A 19,818-nucleotide genomic window follows, 5' to 3' on the forward strand; every position below is an offset into this window, starting at 1 on the left:
AGAAACGCGAAAAAGCCGAAGCCAGCGGAGCGACCGATATAGCCAGACGCGTAACGAGCGGATGTAGTAGGCGCGACGATCGCTTACCTATCCGCAAAGAAGAGCCACGGCGTGACGTAAACGACCATCCAAACAAGTATCAGCTGTGTTGCAGTCATTGTTCCACGGGTTCGCATTGGTTTTTTGGGAAACAAGTTCACCGAGTTCTTTTCGTCAAATCGCACGGCAGTGAAGACAACGGGGACGACGACGTGTGACTGGTCTCACACAAAGCGCACGCAAGGGACACGCAAGGGAGGCGTGAGCGTTTTTAAGAAGCGCAAGTGGCGAGGAGAAAAAAAAAGGGGGGAAGGCTAAGGGCAAGAATTTTGTCGTTACTCGACGCGATCGTGGCTGTGTGCGCGCTCCGACCTCGGACCTAGCCCCAGCCACCCAGCTAACCGTGAACGGTTACTCCGAGGGGAACAATAATCGTGTGAAAAACGGGGCGGTACGCGCATAAGCCTGGCCTCGAGCAGCGAGTCGGACGACGGTGGACTCGCTCCGCCACCGCGCAAAAGGTCTCGTAGTTCCCTGCCGACTACCCTACGACCAGCGGACGAGCACCACTCTTCTAGTCCGGACATGGATAACTATCGGTAACGTACAATCCTCCCGAGCGCTCGCGAAATGCGCGTCCGAGCGCGAGTGCGTTGACAGATTTTCAACCCCCTCCCCGCGTCACATGTTCGTGATTTCAGAATCTCGAGACTTTTTTCTATGTTCGTTTCCTTCCCGTGTAGTTTTTTTTTTTAATACGTTTGCGTGCTTTGTGCGCATTTTCTCACGCCACTCTTATAACTGTTCTTTCTCTTTCTTCTTCTGTCTGACATACATCCCACACAATAGTTTTAATATTTCAACAAATTGCAAGAGAAAGTTGTGCATCTGTACATCTATTGAAGTGGAATGTATCAATTGATACAGCTTTGTGTTAATATTGTCATAACATCAATCTGCCATCTTGGTTGATATTCCAGTGTACACGACAGCGTAATGCAGCAGCAGGCCTCGAATGGTGGTGTGTCCTCTGGACTGCAGCAAAATGGAGCCAAGGCGGACTCTGGTGGGCCTCATGCTAATGGCAACTTGTTACCTGAAACAGATAGTGATGTCAATGGTGTGAATGGAGAAATCAATCAAAGTTTGGGACCTCCAAAAATAATGGACAAAACTAACCAGGACATTGTGAGACTTATCGGACAACATTTAAAGACTGTTGGTTTAGAGTATGTAACATTACTGTTTCTCAACTTTTTGATTCACTAGTGAAATGGTTTTTATTAGCTTAATAATGAGAAAGTTAATAATTTACTACAATTGCAAATGCAAATCTACTCATCTTTTCTAGCACACTAAGGTTAGAGTAAACACATAAAACATTAGTTACATTGCAATAGCCTTTCTGTTTTATTCTTAGATTTCATAATTAGTTAATGTCTTTTTATCTTGATTCATATTTACCAAAACAACTATATTAACTTGTGAGCAGTATTCACATGTGGTGGGAGAGAGCTAATAATAGAACTTCGAAATATAGGCACTACAGTATCTGCTAATTATATATTCTTTATAGCAGTATGCAATGTGAAAGGAATAAATAGCATTGAAAATATTTTGAATCATTAAAATGTGCTGGAACTAGTTTATCAATTTTTAATAAGAAATAACAAGTATCCCTTCAGTATCATATGTGCCATCAGATCAAATTGACACAAATGAAATATTCTAAACTTAGAATTTACACTGCTCTTCTATTGAGAAATTTATTGATATAGATTTTTAACATTTTGTATGAATCCCTTCAAAATTGAATATTAAGTATAATTTGTAATTAATAATAAGTAAAAGAAGAAATATTATTTTTAGTCGCACAGCGGACCTGCTTATGCAAGAATCAGGCTGTCGATTGGAGCATCCTGCTGCAGCAAAATTTAGGCAGCATGTTATGGATGGTGATTGGAACAAAGCAGATCATGACCTCAATGAACTCAAGTCTTTTCTAAATAGCGCAAACCAGAGCTTAGTGGTAAATTTCTTTTATCATACAATTTAATAATTAATGTACACACAGATGTTTCTAAAAATGATAACAATAATATTAGATTAGACAATATAATATCATATAAGATCAATACTTGGTCTATTTTAATTGTATGATTCTACTAATCGTACTGACAACAAAATATACACACTTATTTGCACATTCTTTGCAAGTGTAGACATGAAAGTTAGTGTGAGTATTTCAATATTGAGTATTTCAAACAAACGGAAGTAAGCGGTCTTGATGTAAACATCGTTTGACATTGGTTGAATGCAATAGCTGAATGTATACAATTCGGTAACAATGGCTATTGTCACTGCGAAACTATAACTTTTGAGAAACTTATCTGTATAATAATATTTTCTCGAAAATAAAATTACAAGTTCACAATTACAAAGTTCAAAATAAAATATGTGCCATTTGACTAGTTTCCAATAAATGATTATTATGAGACACTTTTATTCCAAAATGCAGTTACAATATTTTTTTATTGATGCTATTGAATTATAGCTGAATACAAGCTAATAATAGAAAATACATTACTTGTCAGCACAGTTAGTAAAATTTATACAATTTTGATACCTTTTTAATCGGTATTTTTTTTTTTTTTTTTTTTTTTTTGTTCACAGGAGATGAAATTTTTACTATTAGAGCAAAAATACTTAGAATATTTAGAAGAGGGCATGGTGTTCGAAGCGTTACATGTACTGCGCAACGAGCTTACACCCCTGGGCCATAATACCGGTCGTGTTCATCAGTTATCTTTATTTATGATGTGTAGTGGACGAGATGAACTACAGGTATTTCCTATATTTGCCTTAAATAATGAAGATACATGGTTAAAACATAGAGTGATTTTTATGCTAACTGTGTGCATTTTCTATTAATAAGTTCCTACAAGAATTGAAGCTTTCTCATGTTTGAAATATCTTAGAAACTAACTTATAATCGAAAATTTAATCACTAGCAAATGGACACTTGTTGACAGACACGTGCAGGCTGGGATGGCAAAGGGCCAGCCTCCAGGGCTGCACTTATGGACAGACTGCAAAGGTACCTGCCAGCCTCCATTATGTTACCGCCACGCAGACTTCATTCGTTACTTTGTCAGGCTGTGGAAATGCAAAATCAACAGTGCACGTATCATATAATGCAAACACAGGTATATTAATGAGTCACATCGCAATTTGAATTATAAGCTATAAAATGTCCGCTTAGTGATGTCATGCTGTTCTTTTTACTTTTTTATTTTAGATATTTTTAATATTTGTTTTTTTTTTCTTTTTTTCCTTCTGATATGATATCGTAACTTTAATGCAATATTTAGGTATTTTGATACACGATATAAAAATACATCTATCAATCTGATATCACTGGCAGTGATAAAATCAGTAAACATTGATAATATTAAAGTGAAAATAATTGACTTGATTATTTTGAAATCACATCTTTGTTAAAAAAATATAATTTATATTTTCAATATCTCCAAATATCGCTATTTAAAAATACAATGAGTTATTTAAAAACAAATGGCTATAGTGTTATAAGTCAAATCACTAATATATGTAGAAAGACATCCTTGAATTTATATATCACAAGCATTTCGGTTGATTATTCGATTATCTTCAATAACAAAACTTAGAAAATTGCAATGGTCATAGCATAAAATAGTTGAGTTGAGCATTGAACATTGAACTTCCACATCGTGTGTAATACGAACTCTATAACTCAATTATTTTATGCGCTATGACTTCTGCAATTTTCTAAATCTTGTTATCTAAGATGGTTGACTGAAACATTTGTAAAATAAATTCAAGAATGTATTTATAAATACACTGGTGATTTGGCTCATAATATCTTGTCTAAGCTCTATAAATGTTTGTTTTTCTCATTGTAATTAAAAATTTTGGAGCTTTATTCTATTCCAGAGTGTTATTGATAATCATTAAACTTTCTATAAAAAATAGTTTTAACTTTTTTCCCTCTCAGTCATTTACTAAATTATTATGTACAAAAAAACATTGGGTAGTAATAAAGTGAATACTCTTTATTCTCATATTTTTGATAGAATAGAAGAAATGTTTTCTTCGAATTTTATTAACACGTCGTGCTTTGCTAAACGTATTTTTAAAGCATGGATTCTTTGATTAATTTTAAAACTTACGTTTCTTGGAGAAATTAACTTTGCCATTGCTTATTACACAACTTTAATAAATATTCTCTCTCTTTCGGAGCAGATGAGTTTAGAGAATGTTTCTCTGCTTGTGGATCACAACTGCGGCAAGGAACAGTTTCCGTGCCATACTATACAGGTACTCAACGACCATTGTGACGAAGTTTGGTATTGCAAATTCTCACCTGATGGTCTTAAACTCGCTACAGGTTCTAAAGATATGACTGTAATTATATGGGATGTAGACCCAGTAAGTATACATAATATTGAAGATATAATAATATGTAGGATGTTTTTCATCACTTTCTGAACTGATTGATCAAGTTGCCATTTAAATCCATTTCCTATTTAAATTGAAACTGCCGATTTCTTGTTTTTATAAAAATATTGATAGATCTTGAATAAATAATTTTAAAAATAAAGTTTTTATTCAAAAACTAAATTCTAAACAAATGGATGATAAAATTATATGTTTTTAGATAATTTCAACTATTTTAATAAAATTTTAAAATTTAAGATTTAAATTATGAATATATATAAAGTTAAATTAAACAATTAAAAATCTACAATAAATAGAAACCTTCTTTCAATTTATTATTATGAAAAATTGACTCAAAATTAGCCAAAGTATTTACAATTCCAAGTAAATGCACTTTTAATAATAGATTTATATGATTTCCTATTTTCGAAAAGTACATTAAGCATTTGTTCGTCATTTAGGAAACACTAAAAGTAACGCACAGGAAAACGCTTGAAGGGCATACGTATGGCGTAGCGTTAATTGCGTGGAGCCCTGACAGCAATCATTTAATTGCTTGCGGTCCTGAAGATTGTCCAGAAGTTTGGCTTTGGAGCGTTGATACCACCGATTGTGAATTGCGAGTGAAATTGACCCAAAGTACAGATGACTCATTGACGGCCTGTGCTTGGCACCGCGACTCGAATAAATTCGTAACAGGAGGTCTTCGCGGTCAATTTTACCAATGCGTACGTTAACTATTAAAAATAAATAAATGCAATTTATAATATTAACATTTTGGCCATGGCACATCAAGCTGAACAAATACTGAGCATTTTTCACGATTCTTTGTTCTAATAAAATTATCTGAAAACTTACAATTTTATTATACGTTTTTAGGATATGGACGGTAATGTCTCTGATTCGTGGGAAGGAGTAAGAGTAAAATGTCTGTGGTGTCGGAGCGACGGAAAGACCGTCCTAGCAGCTGACACACATCATCGAATTCGCGGATACAATTTTGATGACTTGTGTGACTTCACAATGTACGGATTTATAATAATAATTTGTAGTGTGTCGTCTATATTCAATATCGTGTCATTGAATATAATTTTTAAGAATATTGTTCCACACTGTGTGTGTAGATTACAAGAAGATCATCCCGTCATGTCATTTTGTGTGAACAAAGCGGATCGGCTTGCACTTCTGAACGTAGCAAATCAAGGTGTGCATCTTTGGGATTTACAAGATAGATGTCTTGTGAGACGTTTTCAGGGTGTCACTCAAGGACACTTCACTATTCACAGTTGTTTCGGTGGTGTTAATCATGATTTTGTTGCATCTGGTAGCGAAGGTGAGTCAAACACAGAGACAAAATGCACTTCTGTGCATTAAATTGTCCTTCATTACTTACTTAAAAAATAAAAGACACTATTGCATCGTAATAATCGCTATTTCTCTATCTTATCACAGACAATAAAGTGTACGTATGGCATATTAAAAGAGAGCTACCTATAGCGACTCTAGCAGGGCACAGTAGAACAGTCAATTGTGTTGCATGGAATCCTGTTTATCATCAAATGATGGCTTCTGTATCGGATGATTTCACAGTGAGGATATGGGGCCCAAGGTCATCTTCTCCAGAAGGAGTTGAAAACGATAGGACTGGTAAGTCGTTATAAAAAAAAAAGTTAATACACAATCTCGTCTGCTGTTTTTCTTTTACGCGTTTCTCATTATTTTCAGTATCGTTAGAAACCAACTCTTCAAATAGCGGGGGCTGGCATGAAATGGTATCGTAGCGAACTACAGCGTATCGATGTCCCCATGACCTCATGGTGTTCAAAGACTATCATACTGACATTTGACTGTCACACTTGTCCTGTTGATTGTCATACTGACATTTTACTGCCTTCTGCAGTTGCTCCTCTATACCTCATGTCGCTCTTAGCTACCATCCGTCGCGTATAGAGGTAACAGGAGGGATGTATATGTTAGAAACAACTGCTAAATCGCCTGCAGCTATTAAAACTAAAAACCAATCATCGAGTGTAATATTTTCACACATTTCATGCGTATATTTTCTTTTTCGTATTACATATTTTATATGCATCCATAATGATATCTGTTGTGTTATCTCAATTAAAACGTTGTTAATCGTCAGAGCTAATAATCGAAAATATGACGCAGCATAATATGATAAAGTAGGTCCATATACAGCAGAGTAGAGGACATGAAGAAAATTCCGTCTTAGGATTGGTGTATAAGGATAAAATTATATAAATAAGAATGTGAAATACATCTCTATACATGACAGGATTTGAGAAATTTGGACAAGATCGTGGAAACATTATGTTTTGACAGGAATTTTGTCAAATTTGACTATAATTGTATCAATAAACATTGTAAATAACAGTCTCGGATCTAGAGTTTTATTCTAAGTCGTTCATCGATTAATGAGGCAGACGCTATCTTCATATCTTCAATGTGTGTTTTGTTTTATAATTTTCGTTTTTTAAAAAGCTAATATAATTTTCTAAAATATGTATCGTTATTTCGTAAGAAATGACTTCGTGGATTAGGCAAAAAATTAAGAACTGAATAAAAAAAAGCAATTTCATTGCGTTCATTGCAATATAACTGAATTACAGAGTTTAGATAGCGATATCTGTAAATGTGTGTGTGAATTTGTTTTATTGTTTAGGCATTTATTAAAAAGAAGGTAATGTGTAATAATTTTTAGTTAGAATAATAATAACAATTTGTGCAAAAAAAAGTTATCCAGTTTCATGTATATCATTAGGCTAAATTAACTTTCCAGTAACCAGTGAAGCGTTTAGTATAAATTACAGAGATGTTTTTAAGTGGAAGCTAATTTATTTATGTAATTAAACAATTTCGGATGACAAATACATAGGTAAAACTAAAGAACTAAATGTTGCACTCGTCTTATTAACTGCCATGTATTGAAAATTGTAATGCTAACATTTCTGACACTTGTGTTTAGCAAATATATTACACACATAATGTGATATCTTGATAGCGCGACGATATATTTAATAAAGCTAGTAATTTTTTTTTATTATTGTTGCGTACTTGTTTGCAAAAATAATTTATAAAGATTTTGCAAGGGAAAAAAATATTAAAACAATTTTGATTTGACAGTGGTTGAAATGCTTCACTCAAGTTACGATAGAAATACACTCTGAGTGCAATGGCAATTAACGGGATGAGTATGTTCGAAGAAGAAATTCAATTTATTTTGCAGTTTGCGAGATAAAGAGAAGAATGAGAAATCTGAGGATATCAAGAGATGTTAAGGGTACACCTATATATGTAAACATGTATAAATATCTTTGCAACACGTACTACTATTAAAACACATTTACACGCAAAAGAAACTTCTGTAGTTGATGATCTTAATGTTAATAGGAAGTAACATATAATGTCATTCACTATTATCATTTGCATTTACCTCTGGTGCCTTAGCACTTTATAATTCAATAGAGTCTATAATTTCTTGCGTAACTCGTAATGGTATTTAATTCGTAGCCCGGTAGATTCTGCAGTTCTGCGTACGCGGTGGTGTAGTAAAACAAGCTGTATAGTGACAACTTCTCAGACACGCTATCTTTAAGTATATATCTTTCAGATTTCATTCGCATATATGTACACATATCTCGATTTCAATTTTATTCATTCTTATATACATTAACATAATACAATTAGAATTACAAGTAATTACAAATAATTTTAATTAGATACTATGAGCTATTACTGTAATATTGAATATCGAATTGCCCGTTTGTCATGAATCTTTGTATTTACCGTTGTATGATATCGTGAAAAAGCAATAATAATAACTTCCGAAATTTTTAATTTTCATAGATTAATATATATATAAAAATTGTAATAAAAATGATAGAGCGCGTTGCCACGCGCTTAAATATCGATTTATCCCTTTTATTGGACAAATAAAACCGAGAATTTAATTTTACTTTTAATTTTATTTTTAATTGTAAAGCATTTTTGTATTATAAGCTGCATAATTATATAATGTATATTGCACAGGTTGTTTAATTTCTTTTAAACGCGAATTCTTTGACAAATATGATGTAAAAGTTTAGCGAAACGTAGTCGCTTAAATAATCTTTTAATATTTAGCCACTTATATTTTCACCAATCTAATTGAGAATAGAATTCTGTTTATAATTTTGTGTTATTCGTATAATACAGAAAACATTTTAAAAAATCAAAATATATACATATATGTATAAAATTGATATCAAAATTCATACATATAATAAAATATAAAGTAGATAAAATTATAAGTAAAATTTTTCCCCGCATTCTATTACAAATTATTTCAGATTTTTTTAAATATAAATTAAGATTCCATTAAACTGCTTATTTGAAATTGACCGGAAAAGATCCTGTAAAAGATTTTGTGAATGTGTAAAATCCACTAATAATGTATCTTTTTGTTAAAAAAGAATCAACATAAAATTGAATGAAAGAATCTGCATTTAAAAGAAATATAATTGGAGCATTGTGTATAAATAATATTCAATATAATGGGTGTAGTTTTAATAATAGTTACGTGTGTATCGCGTTGTTTCAATTGAACAGAACAGAATTTCTAAACTTATTATCTTTCGGACAAATGAATTTTATAATACTCAACATACATTCATTATACTTATCTTCTTATAATAAAAAGTAGATAGTAAAAACTGTATATTTTAAGATGACTAACTATAACATAGATTCCGTTTAAGCAATAAAATGTGTAAAATTGTTCCAAACATGATGGGTTGTACAAATATCTTTTTTTTTAACCCAGTGTACATGGGTTACAATACTTTGAGGTATGCTATTAATAAATGATTGTAATTAAAAATATCCAGAAATAAAGCTGCAATATTTATATATCAATGTCATTAAAATTGCTTCGTAAAAAAGAATTTTATACTTTTTGCAGTTATGTGCCTTTGAACATAATATATAAGTAAATGGGCTTCAGGAATAGCGTTTCTACATGGCATGAATTTGTCGAGTTGATTATTGACCACGTGATCCATGTTATACTCACGCATGCGCGTGAAATTTCTCCCGTTTGGAGAAATTTCTTCCTTCAACACTGGTCACACTTCGACGCGTCAGACGCGATCAGTCGCCATCTAATTATTGTGGTGTACGGTTGTTATCGTTGATATCGTTGTTGCTACTTTGCCGAGAAGTCTGCCATCAAAATGGGTAATGAAGGTGAAATCGTCCACATTCAAAACTCCGTAAGTAGTAATAATAGACACGCGTTCGATTATCGATGAATAATTTGCACAGGATGTATGTACACAGTTAAAACGATTATACCGATACGCGAATATAACCTTGGATGCGAAAAGCCGTGTGCGCATGCGGCTACATTCGTTCCAGCGCAATGTTGCCAGAACATCGGAGCGTAGTGCCAACATGAAGAAATAATAGCACACCAGCTGGCAAAATAATGCGAAAATGTAATCGCATTGTGCAACTAATGATTTTTGTTTTCTAGAAGAGAAAACTATGTTTCCGAATAAAGTTAATTCTAAATTGAATAAAAAGCACACGTGATACGTTGTTTCTGTCTTGTACGCGACAAAAAATGTATCCATATAACTATAATCTGGCAACATTGCCGTTATTATGATGCTCACATGAACCATATTGTCTTTTTGTTTTTATCTTCGTAAAATCTACTTTGCTGCGGTCCTGTTCCAACCTTGAAGATATCAATTCCGCCTTGCATGCCGCTTTTTCATCGCTGCGATATGATTCAAGCGTAAATTCCACGAATCGTTCTACCAGTATATCGAGATAGATCGCAAAGACAAACTATTCGCTGAACATTACGTCAATCGTAAAAAATTTTAATTACGCCATCGTTCCGTCATTCGGAGAAACTTGATCGAATCACCGAGTTGAGAGAACGGCATATAATGTGGTTATGCCGGATGCTTTTTCACCGGCGAGACAATTGAACACAATCGACGATAATATATAAGTACGTTGAATATGTGGCGAACATCGGCAATTGCCTGCCACACGATATTCGTATCGATATAAATATAAGACAAAACCAACACATAATTACGGAATTAAAACCTCGCGGATTAAACAGGATAACGAATATATTTATTAAAAATTAATTAATAATGAATATGCAATAAATTACGTAAAATTGAAATCTGTCCAGTAATTAAAAATCATTTATTTTAACGAAAATATGAAACGTAAATTGAACGTAAATTGAAAAATTTATATATTTTTCGGAAAAATTGTAATTTAGATAAGCGTGAATAATTACATAAATATATTCACAGAAATTATTATTACGATGTAAACATGAATATATATCTACAAAACATCACAGAATAATCGTAAATTGTAAAATCAATAGTCGCAAGCTAAGTCTATATATATTGTATTTATAGCAGTCATGATGTCAGCGCTCATGAGAATTAATTATTCTCAAGCTGGTTGGCCTATAATCGCAAAAATTTATTCCTACTACGAATTTTTAATGTAACGTTAGGTTCTTAAATTATAATATAATAATATTTTGAATTTTTAGATATTTATAGGAAATTATGAAAAATATGTAACGCGATAAAAATATTTAAATTTATTAATATTACATTAAAAATTGCACAAACAATCGATTGATTGATAAAGATTAAAAAAGATATAAAATCTTCGTATTTTTGCGATTCTATTTTCTATGTTTCACTACATACTCCTCTCTTACATTATTTTTATGTTACTTCATTTATTACGTATCACACGGTTGTGTCATGTTCTGGATCGTGGAATGTTATTTTTTGTCACTTATTATTCATTAGTAACATTTTACATATGACTGCGCAGCACGTGATAACTTATTGAAGATATGTGAGTGGAATTTTTTAAATATAAATTTGATTTTTACAAAACTAAATAAATAAGGAAGAAAACGAGAACGAAGCGCGATAAACAAAAAAAAAAAACATGTTAAAAATATATAATCTATTAATTAAATATCAGAACTTCAAATTTTTAGATACTACAATATTTAAGCAAGTCATCATTTCACTGTCATTATTCTTGATACGATTATCTTATCCTATCTATATTCTTGTGATAGTGTCATACTTTTTTTCCTTTCCCTTTCCACTTGTTAACATTGTTATATAATATATATTCTTAAATAACATATATTTTTCTAATATATCTTTATTTATCAATCGAGAAATATATATTTGGCGAGAAGACCTACATAATTATTATTCATCTTTATAGGACGACTTGAAGACTAAGCTTCAAGAAGCAGGGAGTAAATTGGTAGTTATCGACTTCTTTGCCGTATGGTGTGGACCATGTAAGATTATTGGACCAAAGGTTGAAGAACTGTCAAAGGTTTTACCACATCACATTTATTTTTTTATCAAGTCAAATATTCTAATGTATTGGAAATTAATGTGAACATTCTTTCTTTTATGTAGGAATTGCAAGATGTTGTTTTTCTCAAAGTTGATGTTGACGAATGCGAAGATATCGCTACTGAATATGATATATCCAGTATGCCTACATTCGTTTTTATAAGAGAAAGTAAAGTGGTATGTACATTAAACTTGACATTTAGACTTCTCATCGGAATATTAAAAAGAATTGCTAAACAAAATAATAATAAAAAATTGTTTTATTTTTCAGTTGGAGACCTTTTCTGGTGCAAATTACAATAGACTTAAAGAAACAATTGAAAAACATAAGTGAACAACCTGTCATGATTGTTTAAATATATTGTACTTCTAAGAATTATACACTGCATTAGAACTATTTTTTTTTACACGAGCAATGCAAAACAGATATTTGAATAGAAAAAGCAATTTTAACTTGCGCACGTTAAAGAAATAAAAGCAAAGTTGATATTTTAATAGATACATTAATTATGTCCATAGAGTTTTGCGAAAAAATGTAATCAACTTATAAATATATACATATAATATACAAAATACAATTATATGTACAAATAGTATGCTGGAATTTGATTTCTTTTACACATTATTCAATGGCAACGATGGCAATAGAGAGAATGCTCCAGTACCAGATTTGCACGGTTGTCCTAACATCAGCCTACTGGAGGGTGATAATATATCGTCCTTTTTTCCTGTGCAAGATAAAAAATAAATTTAAAAAAATAATAAAACATTAATCTTCTAACATCTAAAAAGTATTAAAAAATCCACTAATTTATTATACAAAGGCTTTTTAAATCTTTATGTGCAAAGTTCACCACTCACCTTGCAATGTCGCATTTTTCAAAAAAGTTAGCGAACTTTCGAAGCTTATTTGCTGTAATGGCGAGGCAGAATTCTCCATTCCTTTTCTACTGAGTGGTTGGAATATACCATCAAACGTCATGTAATCCGCGATTAAGGATAAATGTCTAGAATCGACGGTAATGCCGTACATTTTAAAAACATCTTTAACTTCTCTTATAATGACTCTGTTTGCAGCTTCAATTCCATATGTTTCAGAGATATTATAAATGTCATTGGAATATAATTTGTTTAAATTAAGTATGTTATCATACTTAAACATTTCCTGTAAGATAAAAAGGGAAACATGAAATATGAAAATGGAAAGAGGATTTTCTATTATAGATTACATAGTTCGCATGTATTAGATAGTTTACATTCACTTACCACTATGTTTAAACCATCTGTTTTAAGAATTGTTTCATCTTTGCTGTTTTGGAAAGTGAAGGCTTTCTTGATACGCGGTGTCTCCCATAAAACAGTATCCTTCGCTGCATTTCTGATTATTGTTGGCAAATCTAATTTGATCATTTTAAGTGGTAACTGAAAAGAATTAATAAAACTTATGTATCTTGTTTGTTTATGTAATCTATATTACTATAATTTTCTAATTAATTATATTTTAAAGGAATTTTTTAAATTTATGAGCATGTTACGACACAAATTTTTGCTTTTAATTAAATTAGTAAATATTAAATTTGCAATAAACACCTAAAAATACATAATCAAATACTTTAGAGAATTGCAAATAGAGATTAATATTTTCAACATGATTTCCTACGGCATAAAAAAATTTTTTGTACAAAAGCACATTTCTTTGTAATATAAAAATGATAGCAACAAAGTTTCTTCTTTCAAACACTTACCCAGAATGTAAATTTACACCATGAAAATTTTTTCTCATCGTATTCATAATGCGTGGCATATTCGTACGCATTTAAGACAAACTCCTTTCCACTAGTAAATTTATTTTTTTTGTTATTTAATTTCTTCCTTCTATCATTATCGTCGTCGTCGTCATCGTCTTCATCATTTTCCTTGTTCTTTAAGATTCCATTTGCATTATTATTACTATCCGCTTCTTCTTCTTCTTCTTTAATCATAATCTCAGTCACATCTTCTTCCGGATCTTCGTACTCTTGATTCTCTTGATGACGTGATAGTGATTTCGTCATTGTTGCATCAGCATCTTCCGCAGCGTCTTCCTCATCAGATGATTCATGCATCTCACCTAAATCCATTCGCGATCTTTTTGCGGTACTTTCCACTACTGATTCATCAGGATCGGCTTGATCCAACGCAATGTCGTCATCGTTTGATCGTTTTTTCTCCCCTTCGAAATGCAATAAAAGTTTGCTCGCTTTCGCAAGTTTTCGAATCTGTTTAAATATATTATTGAAAAAGATTTTTTCCGTACATTTGATCACATCCTGCGATCGAACGGAAAACTCTCCTTTATAATATTTATGAGGAAGATATTCGATCGTTAGAGTGTGCACTAATTTCCTGTGTGCACCTTCTTCCATTTTCCTACTTATCGAAATATTTTTCAACACGTCGTGCAAGACACATTTCGTCAATTTTACTTTCAGCTTCTTTGCTTGCTTTTCGAGATTCTCCAGGCCGTTGTGGAAGGGTATTTCCATGCTTGGAGTCTTCATATTCCTCGATGCCAACATCAGGATCTCGCGTAATCTAGGAATACCCAGCGTCACGTTCATCTCACCACGTCCGGCAAAATGGAACGTGTTCAAAGTCATTTGAGTGGACGGTTCACCTATAGATTGCGCTGCTAAAAGACCAACCGGTTCACCAGGTGGACAAATAGTCTTCATGACTTTTATGGATAATAAATCTCTTAAGGTGGATTTTTTTATTCTCGACGAATGGGAAAGGTATTCATCCATTAAGCTTTCTATTCGTTCCGACAGTACGCCGAATTCAATATCTTGTCTGTACTTGGACATTATCGGATCGGGACATCTGGTGCATTGTGCTCGAAACGCCTCTTTCACTTCCTCCTTCTCTTTTATCCACTTTTTCATAAGCGATAGCGCTGCCTTGCTTCTTCCACTGTGGTTATCGATGCTTCTTCTCTTTGCACTAGTGTTCTGACTAGCATTCTCCGCGGAGTATATGCTGAACCCACTGCTCCTCCTTTTTTTCAAGGAGGAATTATTTTTACTTTCCCACTTTTTGATCTTCTTCGTTACTTTTATGATGTCTTTATTATCTGTTTTCAAAAATTCCAACAACTTTTCATCCATAATGGCGTCTTTGTTGTCAACTAAGAACGTCATCTGCTCCTTTTTTAAGAAACGCGAGTTGGGTATGTCGAGGCCGTCCTCTCCGTAATAAAATTGAATCAAGCTGCCGTCAGAATCTCTGACTGTCGAATCGTAATTGATAACTAAACCTTCCAGATGCTTCACGAGACATCTTTGCAAGTAACCAGATCGACTGGTTTTCACCGCAGTATCGATAAGACCTTCACGCCCTGCCATGCAATGGAAAAAGCATTCCTGTGGCTTGATGCCGGTCATAAATCTGCCGTCGATGAAACCGCCTGCTCTGGGTGACGGATCGTACGCTGGGAAGCTTGATAAGCTTTTTCCACTAATCATCAACGGCGGTCTTTTACCTTCCAATTCGCTCTGTCCGAGCAGACACGATATCTGCATAGTGTTAACCGTGGATCCTTTCGCGCCGGATTGCACCATAAGCTGCAAGTTGTTATCTGGAAACTTTTTGAAGAGTCCTGTCAACAGACACGTTTTGTTGATGTCGTTCGTAAAAACGTCCAGCGTGCTCTTGTACTTGTGATCGAGCTGCGCGCGAAATTTTGGGTTGCTCCGTAAAGATTCCTCTATTTTATCCTTAATTTCATTCACGGATGCATCGTCCCCCACCTTTACGATAGTCTTTTGTATATTTTCTCCGATTTTCCTACAATTAGAAATAATCTCTTTGCGCTTCTCGTCGACTTTGCCGGTTATTAGAATATCTTCGACGCCGAGAGTGAATCCGTCAGACTGCAGAAACGCCTGGAACAGTTTGCCGAATGCGCTTAACATATTGGTGGCGTGCGTGCTGCCGTATAACTCGAAAATACAATGAATTAGACCGTAAGGAGTCGCGCCGTAGTGCGTTTTATCCAGCACTCCGCACAGCAGCTCTCCGTGTCGTATTATAACTTCGGCTTCCGACATAGTAACCGGATTTTGGAATTCCGTTCCACACTTCCAACGCCGTGGTGTCTCCACTTGCCACTCCTTCGCGCTGATCTTCGTGCTGGAAATTAAATTAATTCGTGCTACATGCGAGGGAATTATATTGATGATAACCGTTGACAGAACTTGTTTGCCGGACCACAGCTGTTTCGGCTTGATAATGGTCGGTGGTAGTAGAATTATATCCTCTTGCACTATCGGCAGTGCGGCGTAAACCAATCGCGTATAATGCGCTCTTGAAAAGAATTTACCCCTGATCGTTAATCGCACTCCGGACACCATGTAATCCTGTATAAGGCCACTTAAAGGAGTTCCATCCTTCGGAACGAGATACTGATTGGATACATTAGCGATGTTATAACTTTCACTTCTGGCTAATTCGTTTTGTGGCGCGTGCAAATTCATTTCGTCGCCGTCAAAATCGGCATTGTAAGCTTTGCAGTTCGCGTAATGGAGATGCAACGTTTTTTCTCTCTTGAGAACACGTGCTTTATGAGCCATTATACTCGGTTTGTGCAATGTCGGTTGCCTGTTCAACAGCAGTATGTCGCCGTTTTGAAGATGTCGATGTACCACTTTAATGCCGACGAAAGAGTCGCTGGTCCTGTCGCTTGCCGCTAAAAGACGTTTCGCAATAGCTTCTCTCTTCGTAAAATTGTCACTACTAATCGCTTGCACCGTTCCGTCTTCATTTTCCACCAGAACCGCGCCGGGATGAACATTGGGTCCGTTTGTAACTAATCGTCGCAATTCAACGACGTTCCACGGTGTCACAGGTGTAGGATACGTTAATTTGCGAGCGAAAGCTTCGGGGATGCCAATTTCATCGATGTTCAAGTCAGGATCAGGCGTAATAACCGAACGTGCGGCAAAGTTCACTCTTTTGCCCATCATGTGCATTCTGATGATACCTTCTTTCTTCTCGAGAATTTGCTTCAAGCCCTGACAATTCATAGATTCCGAGGTCTTATTCATGTCGCGATCCATCAGATGATCCACATTGGTCTGCAATGCTTGCCAAGCGTTATGCAGCTTTTCCATCGCTGTAAGTCCTTTTATTTGTTCAAAGACAAGTCGACCCTCTTGAGGCAAGTGATCGGTGCCTCCGTCCTGAATCGTTTGTATAACATTTTTCAGGACAAGGCAGTCTTGTATGATGCTCTTGTAGACGTGCGTTTGAGGATGCTCGATCATTTGACCTTTAGCAAAGTTTACTGGTCGCACGATTGGCGGTAGCACGGGTATCACTTCAAAGAAGAATACATCAGTAGGATATTCAATGTCTACTAAATCTAAGCAGGGTACAATTAGCTTAAGGAAATCCTTCTCATTTTTCCACAATTCTCGCAGATATTCCTTGGACTGATCAGGCATAATCATTACTGTCTCCAATTTATGCGCCACTTCACGAGACAGCATTTCTTTCGGAGACTCTTTGTTGTTTATCATTATTTTATTTTGCAGTGTTGAAATTTTCGGTAGAGCCTCATCACAAGCCATACATATTCCCGTTTTGTTGCTTCTGACATATTGTTTAAGTATGCTTTCAACATACATATGCCATTGCACAATGATGCTCTTTATGTTGTTTTGATCCTCACAATCCTGAGGCGTAGTCCTGAATCTGTCCCTGTTAAAGAAGTTTTGCATGTAAGTGTCAATTATTTCACGAACATACTCTGTTTGTCCTTCTGCATCCTGAGCATTTGATACTGCAGATGTCACTTCTTGATTTAAATTATCAAGATCACTGAGTCTTCCTTGATAAAGCAATTTTAATTTTGCGGACAATAACAGCTTGACGTACGATGGTACTTGAAAAGTGAAACATTTTAAGCATGACAATTTGAGTAACGTAGACAGGCCCTTGTGAAATAATGGATTGACAACAGGCACTGGTAGTTCTATGTGTCCAAAATGACCTGGACACTTGTGATCATTATTTCCACATGTGCTGCAAACTTCTAAACTATTTTTCATCGGACCTAGAATGAAATTGAATATATTAAGTAACACGAAATATAGCATGACCTTTTCTATTTTATGAATTTAAGCTATTACTGACAACAATATAGTAAAGAAGTGATGTTAAACATAAACATGCACAATATACTTTTTGTAAATTTTTAAAAATTCTAGTAAATTTAACAAAAAATAAAACTTAGCTAATTTTTCTTTAGCAATAATTTGACAATTTGTTAATTTGAGTTGTAATATTCTAATTTTCAAAGTATAACATATCTTACAACATAATATAATTAAATTAAAGTAAAGTTTTACCTAAGGATGGATCATACAATCCACCTTTCAATGGATGTCCAAGAATGTTAAAAGATAATGGTGTTCTTATCTTTGTTACGCTTAAATTCCTTATATCATTTGCTGTGAAGACTGAGAACAGTAAATGCTGTGACTCCTGATGCTTTGGTGACATCCGCTGTCTATAATATCTACTGAACATCTTGATATCTTTTCAGCTATGTAAAAAGTATAAAATAATGATTTGAAAAGTATTATAATAATGATTTTCTACAAATACAAATGTACAAATTATCTATGTTATAATTACATATTTATGTGAAAAAAATATATAAGAACTACAATTTTTATTTTAAAACAGAAATCAAAAGTATTTAACAAGATTCTTTTGTACGGGTGTCTTTACACGTGGGTGTTAGAAAGTTATATTATTCCATATTTTATATACAAATCGATAAATACGCAAAAAGTAGTGTTCTTTTTTATTCTTAAAACTTGGTATTCTTATATTTCACGTTGTGCAATAAATATTGATAATAAAACGCACAATAAACACATCTAACCTAATAACCTAACCTAAAATAATCTAATTTATTTTTAAATTTATAATTCTTAAGTATAAATAAAAAATTATGAATAAAACAATCATTTATTTGAAGTGTTATATCTTATTGTACCAATTGCGCATAGTTAAAACATAAAAAAACATGTGCACAACATTTATCATTCTCCTCATCTATTCCTAACCTTAATACCATTGTTTTTATTTATTAAGAATGATTTTTATTGTTATATTTTTAAATCACATATCAAAATAATATTCTATTACTTGCTATTACTTACCTAAACCTCTCTCTAAAATTTATATATAAATAATTGTACTAAATTTCTCACAATTACACAGTCACACACAGTAGATCGCGCATTCTACCTGAAAAAGATAAAAAAGATGAAGCCACGTGCAAGTTTACGAATAAGAGAGATAGTTAAGAAAAGAGATAGATAAGAATAAAAGATATGATTAGTTTGAAATTTTACATTTTATTCTATTTTGCATTAACAATTTGATAGATCTTTATTGGCCAGTAATCAAGTATACAGCCAAATTTATAAAAAAAACTTAGAAATTATGTTGATATGCCGATTGAAATAAATAAGAAACTTTTCTCTCGACGTTTTTATAAATTGTATAAAGAACATATATAGAGATTCTTTATAGATTAATAATCATAACTTGTGACAGAAAAAATATATCTCACATTAATTGATAGAGCTAAACTAAAAACTTTACAATAGAACTCATTTATTGTATGGATTAAATTAAAATAATTTAGAAGTAAAAATTGTATAATTCAGAAATCATCCTACCACATATTTCCGTCTTTGTGTAAAAAAAATGGTGTCAATGGACTAACGGCTGTTGTGCTTGGCTTACAATATGATACAGTATTTTAGGTGCATTTATCTAGAATAGAGTGAAATACAAACATTACTCCGCC

The 19,818-nt window shown here is 33.4% G+C and overlaps 3 protein-coding genes across 3 annotated transcripts; 2 read left to right on the forward strand and 1 right to left on the reverse strand.

Annotated features, from left to right (window-relative positions):
* Positions 1-107: 107 nt before the first annotated feature.
* LOC105673547 (WD repeat-containing protein 26) lies at positions 108-9,423 on the forward strand. Its single transcript, XM_012369268.2, has 11 exons — positions 108-638; positions 1,020-1,268; positions 1,909-2,068; positions 2,713-2,883; positions 3,072-3,245; positions 4,321-4,506; positions 4,977-5,243; positions 5,395-5,540; positions 5,640-5,848; positions 5,968-6,162; positions 6,241-9,423. Exons 1-11 carry the CDS (start codon positions 625-627, stop codon positions 6,294-6,296), a joined length of 1,827 nt encoding a protein of 608 aa, XP_012224691.1. The 5' UTR covers positions 108-624; the 3' UTR covers positions 6,297-9,423.
* A 201-nt stretch (positions 9,424-9,624) lies between these two features.
* Positions 9,625-12,545, forward strand: LOC105673506 (thioredoxin-2). Its single transcript, XM_012369173.2, has 4 exons — positions 9,625-9,785; positions 11,812-11,928; positions 12,015-12,128; positions 12,223-12,545. Exons 1-4 carry the CDS (start codon positions 9,747-9,749, stop codon positions 12,283-12,285), a joined length of 333 nt encoding a protein of 110 aa, XP_012224596.1. The 5' UTR covers positions 9,625-9,746; the 3' UTR covers positions 12,286-12,545.
* Positions 12,194-19,810, reverse strand: Polr1A (RNA polymerase I subunit RpI1). The gene is made up of 7 exons (XM_012369154.2): positions 19,688-19,810; positions 19,163-19,250; positions 18,341-18,537; positions 13,697-18,045; positions 13,218-13,373; positions 12,813-13,116; positions 12,194-12,679 (listed from the first exon to the last, which is right to left on the reverse strand). The coding sequence occupies exons 3-7, from the start codon at positions 18,519-18,521 to the stop codon at positions 12,567-12,569; spliced, it is 5,103 nt and encodes a 1,700-aa protein (XP_012224577.2). The 5' UTR covers positions 18,522-18,537; positions 19,163-19,250; positions 19,688-19,810; the 3' UTR covers positions 12,194-12,566.
* Between the last annotated feature and the right edge of the window lie 8 nt (positions 19,811-19,818).

The sequence above is a fragment of the Linepithema humile genome, chromosome 7, assembly GCF_040581485.1.
Source record: "Linepithema humile isolate Giens D197 chromosome 7, Lhum_UNIL_v1.0, whole genome shotgun sequence".
Classification (NCBI taxonomy): domain Eukaryota; kingdom Metazoa; phylum Arthropoda; class Insecta; order Hymenoptera; family Formicidae; genus Linepithema; species Linepithema humile.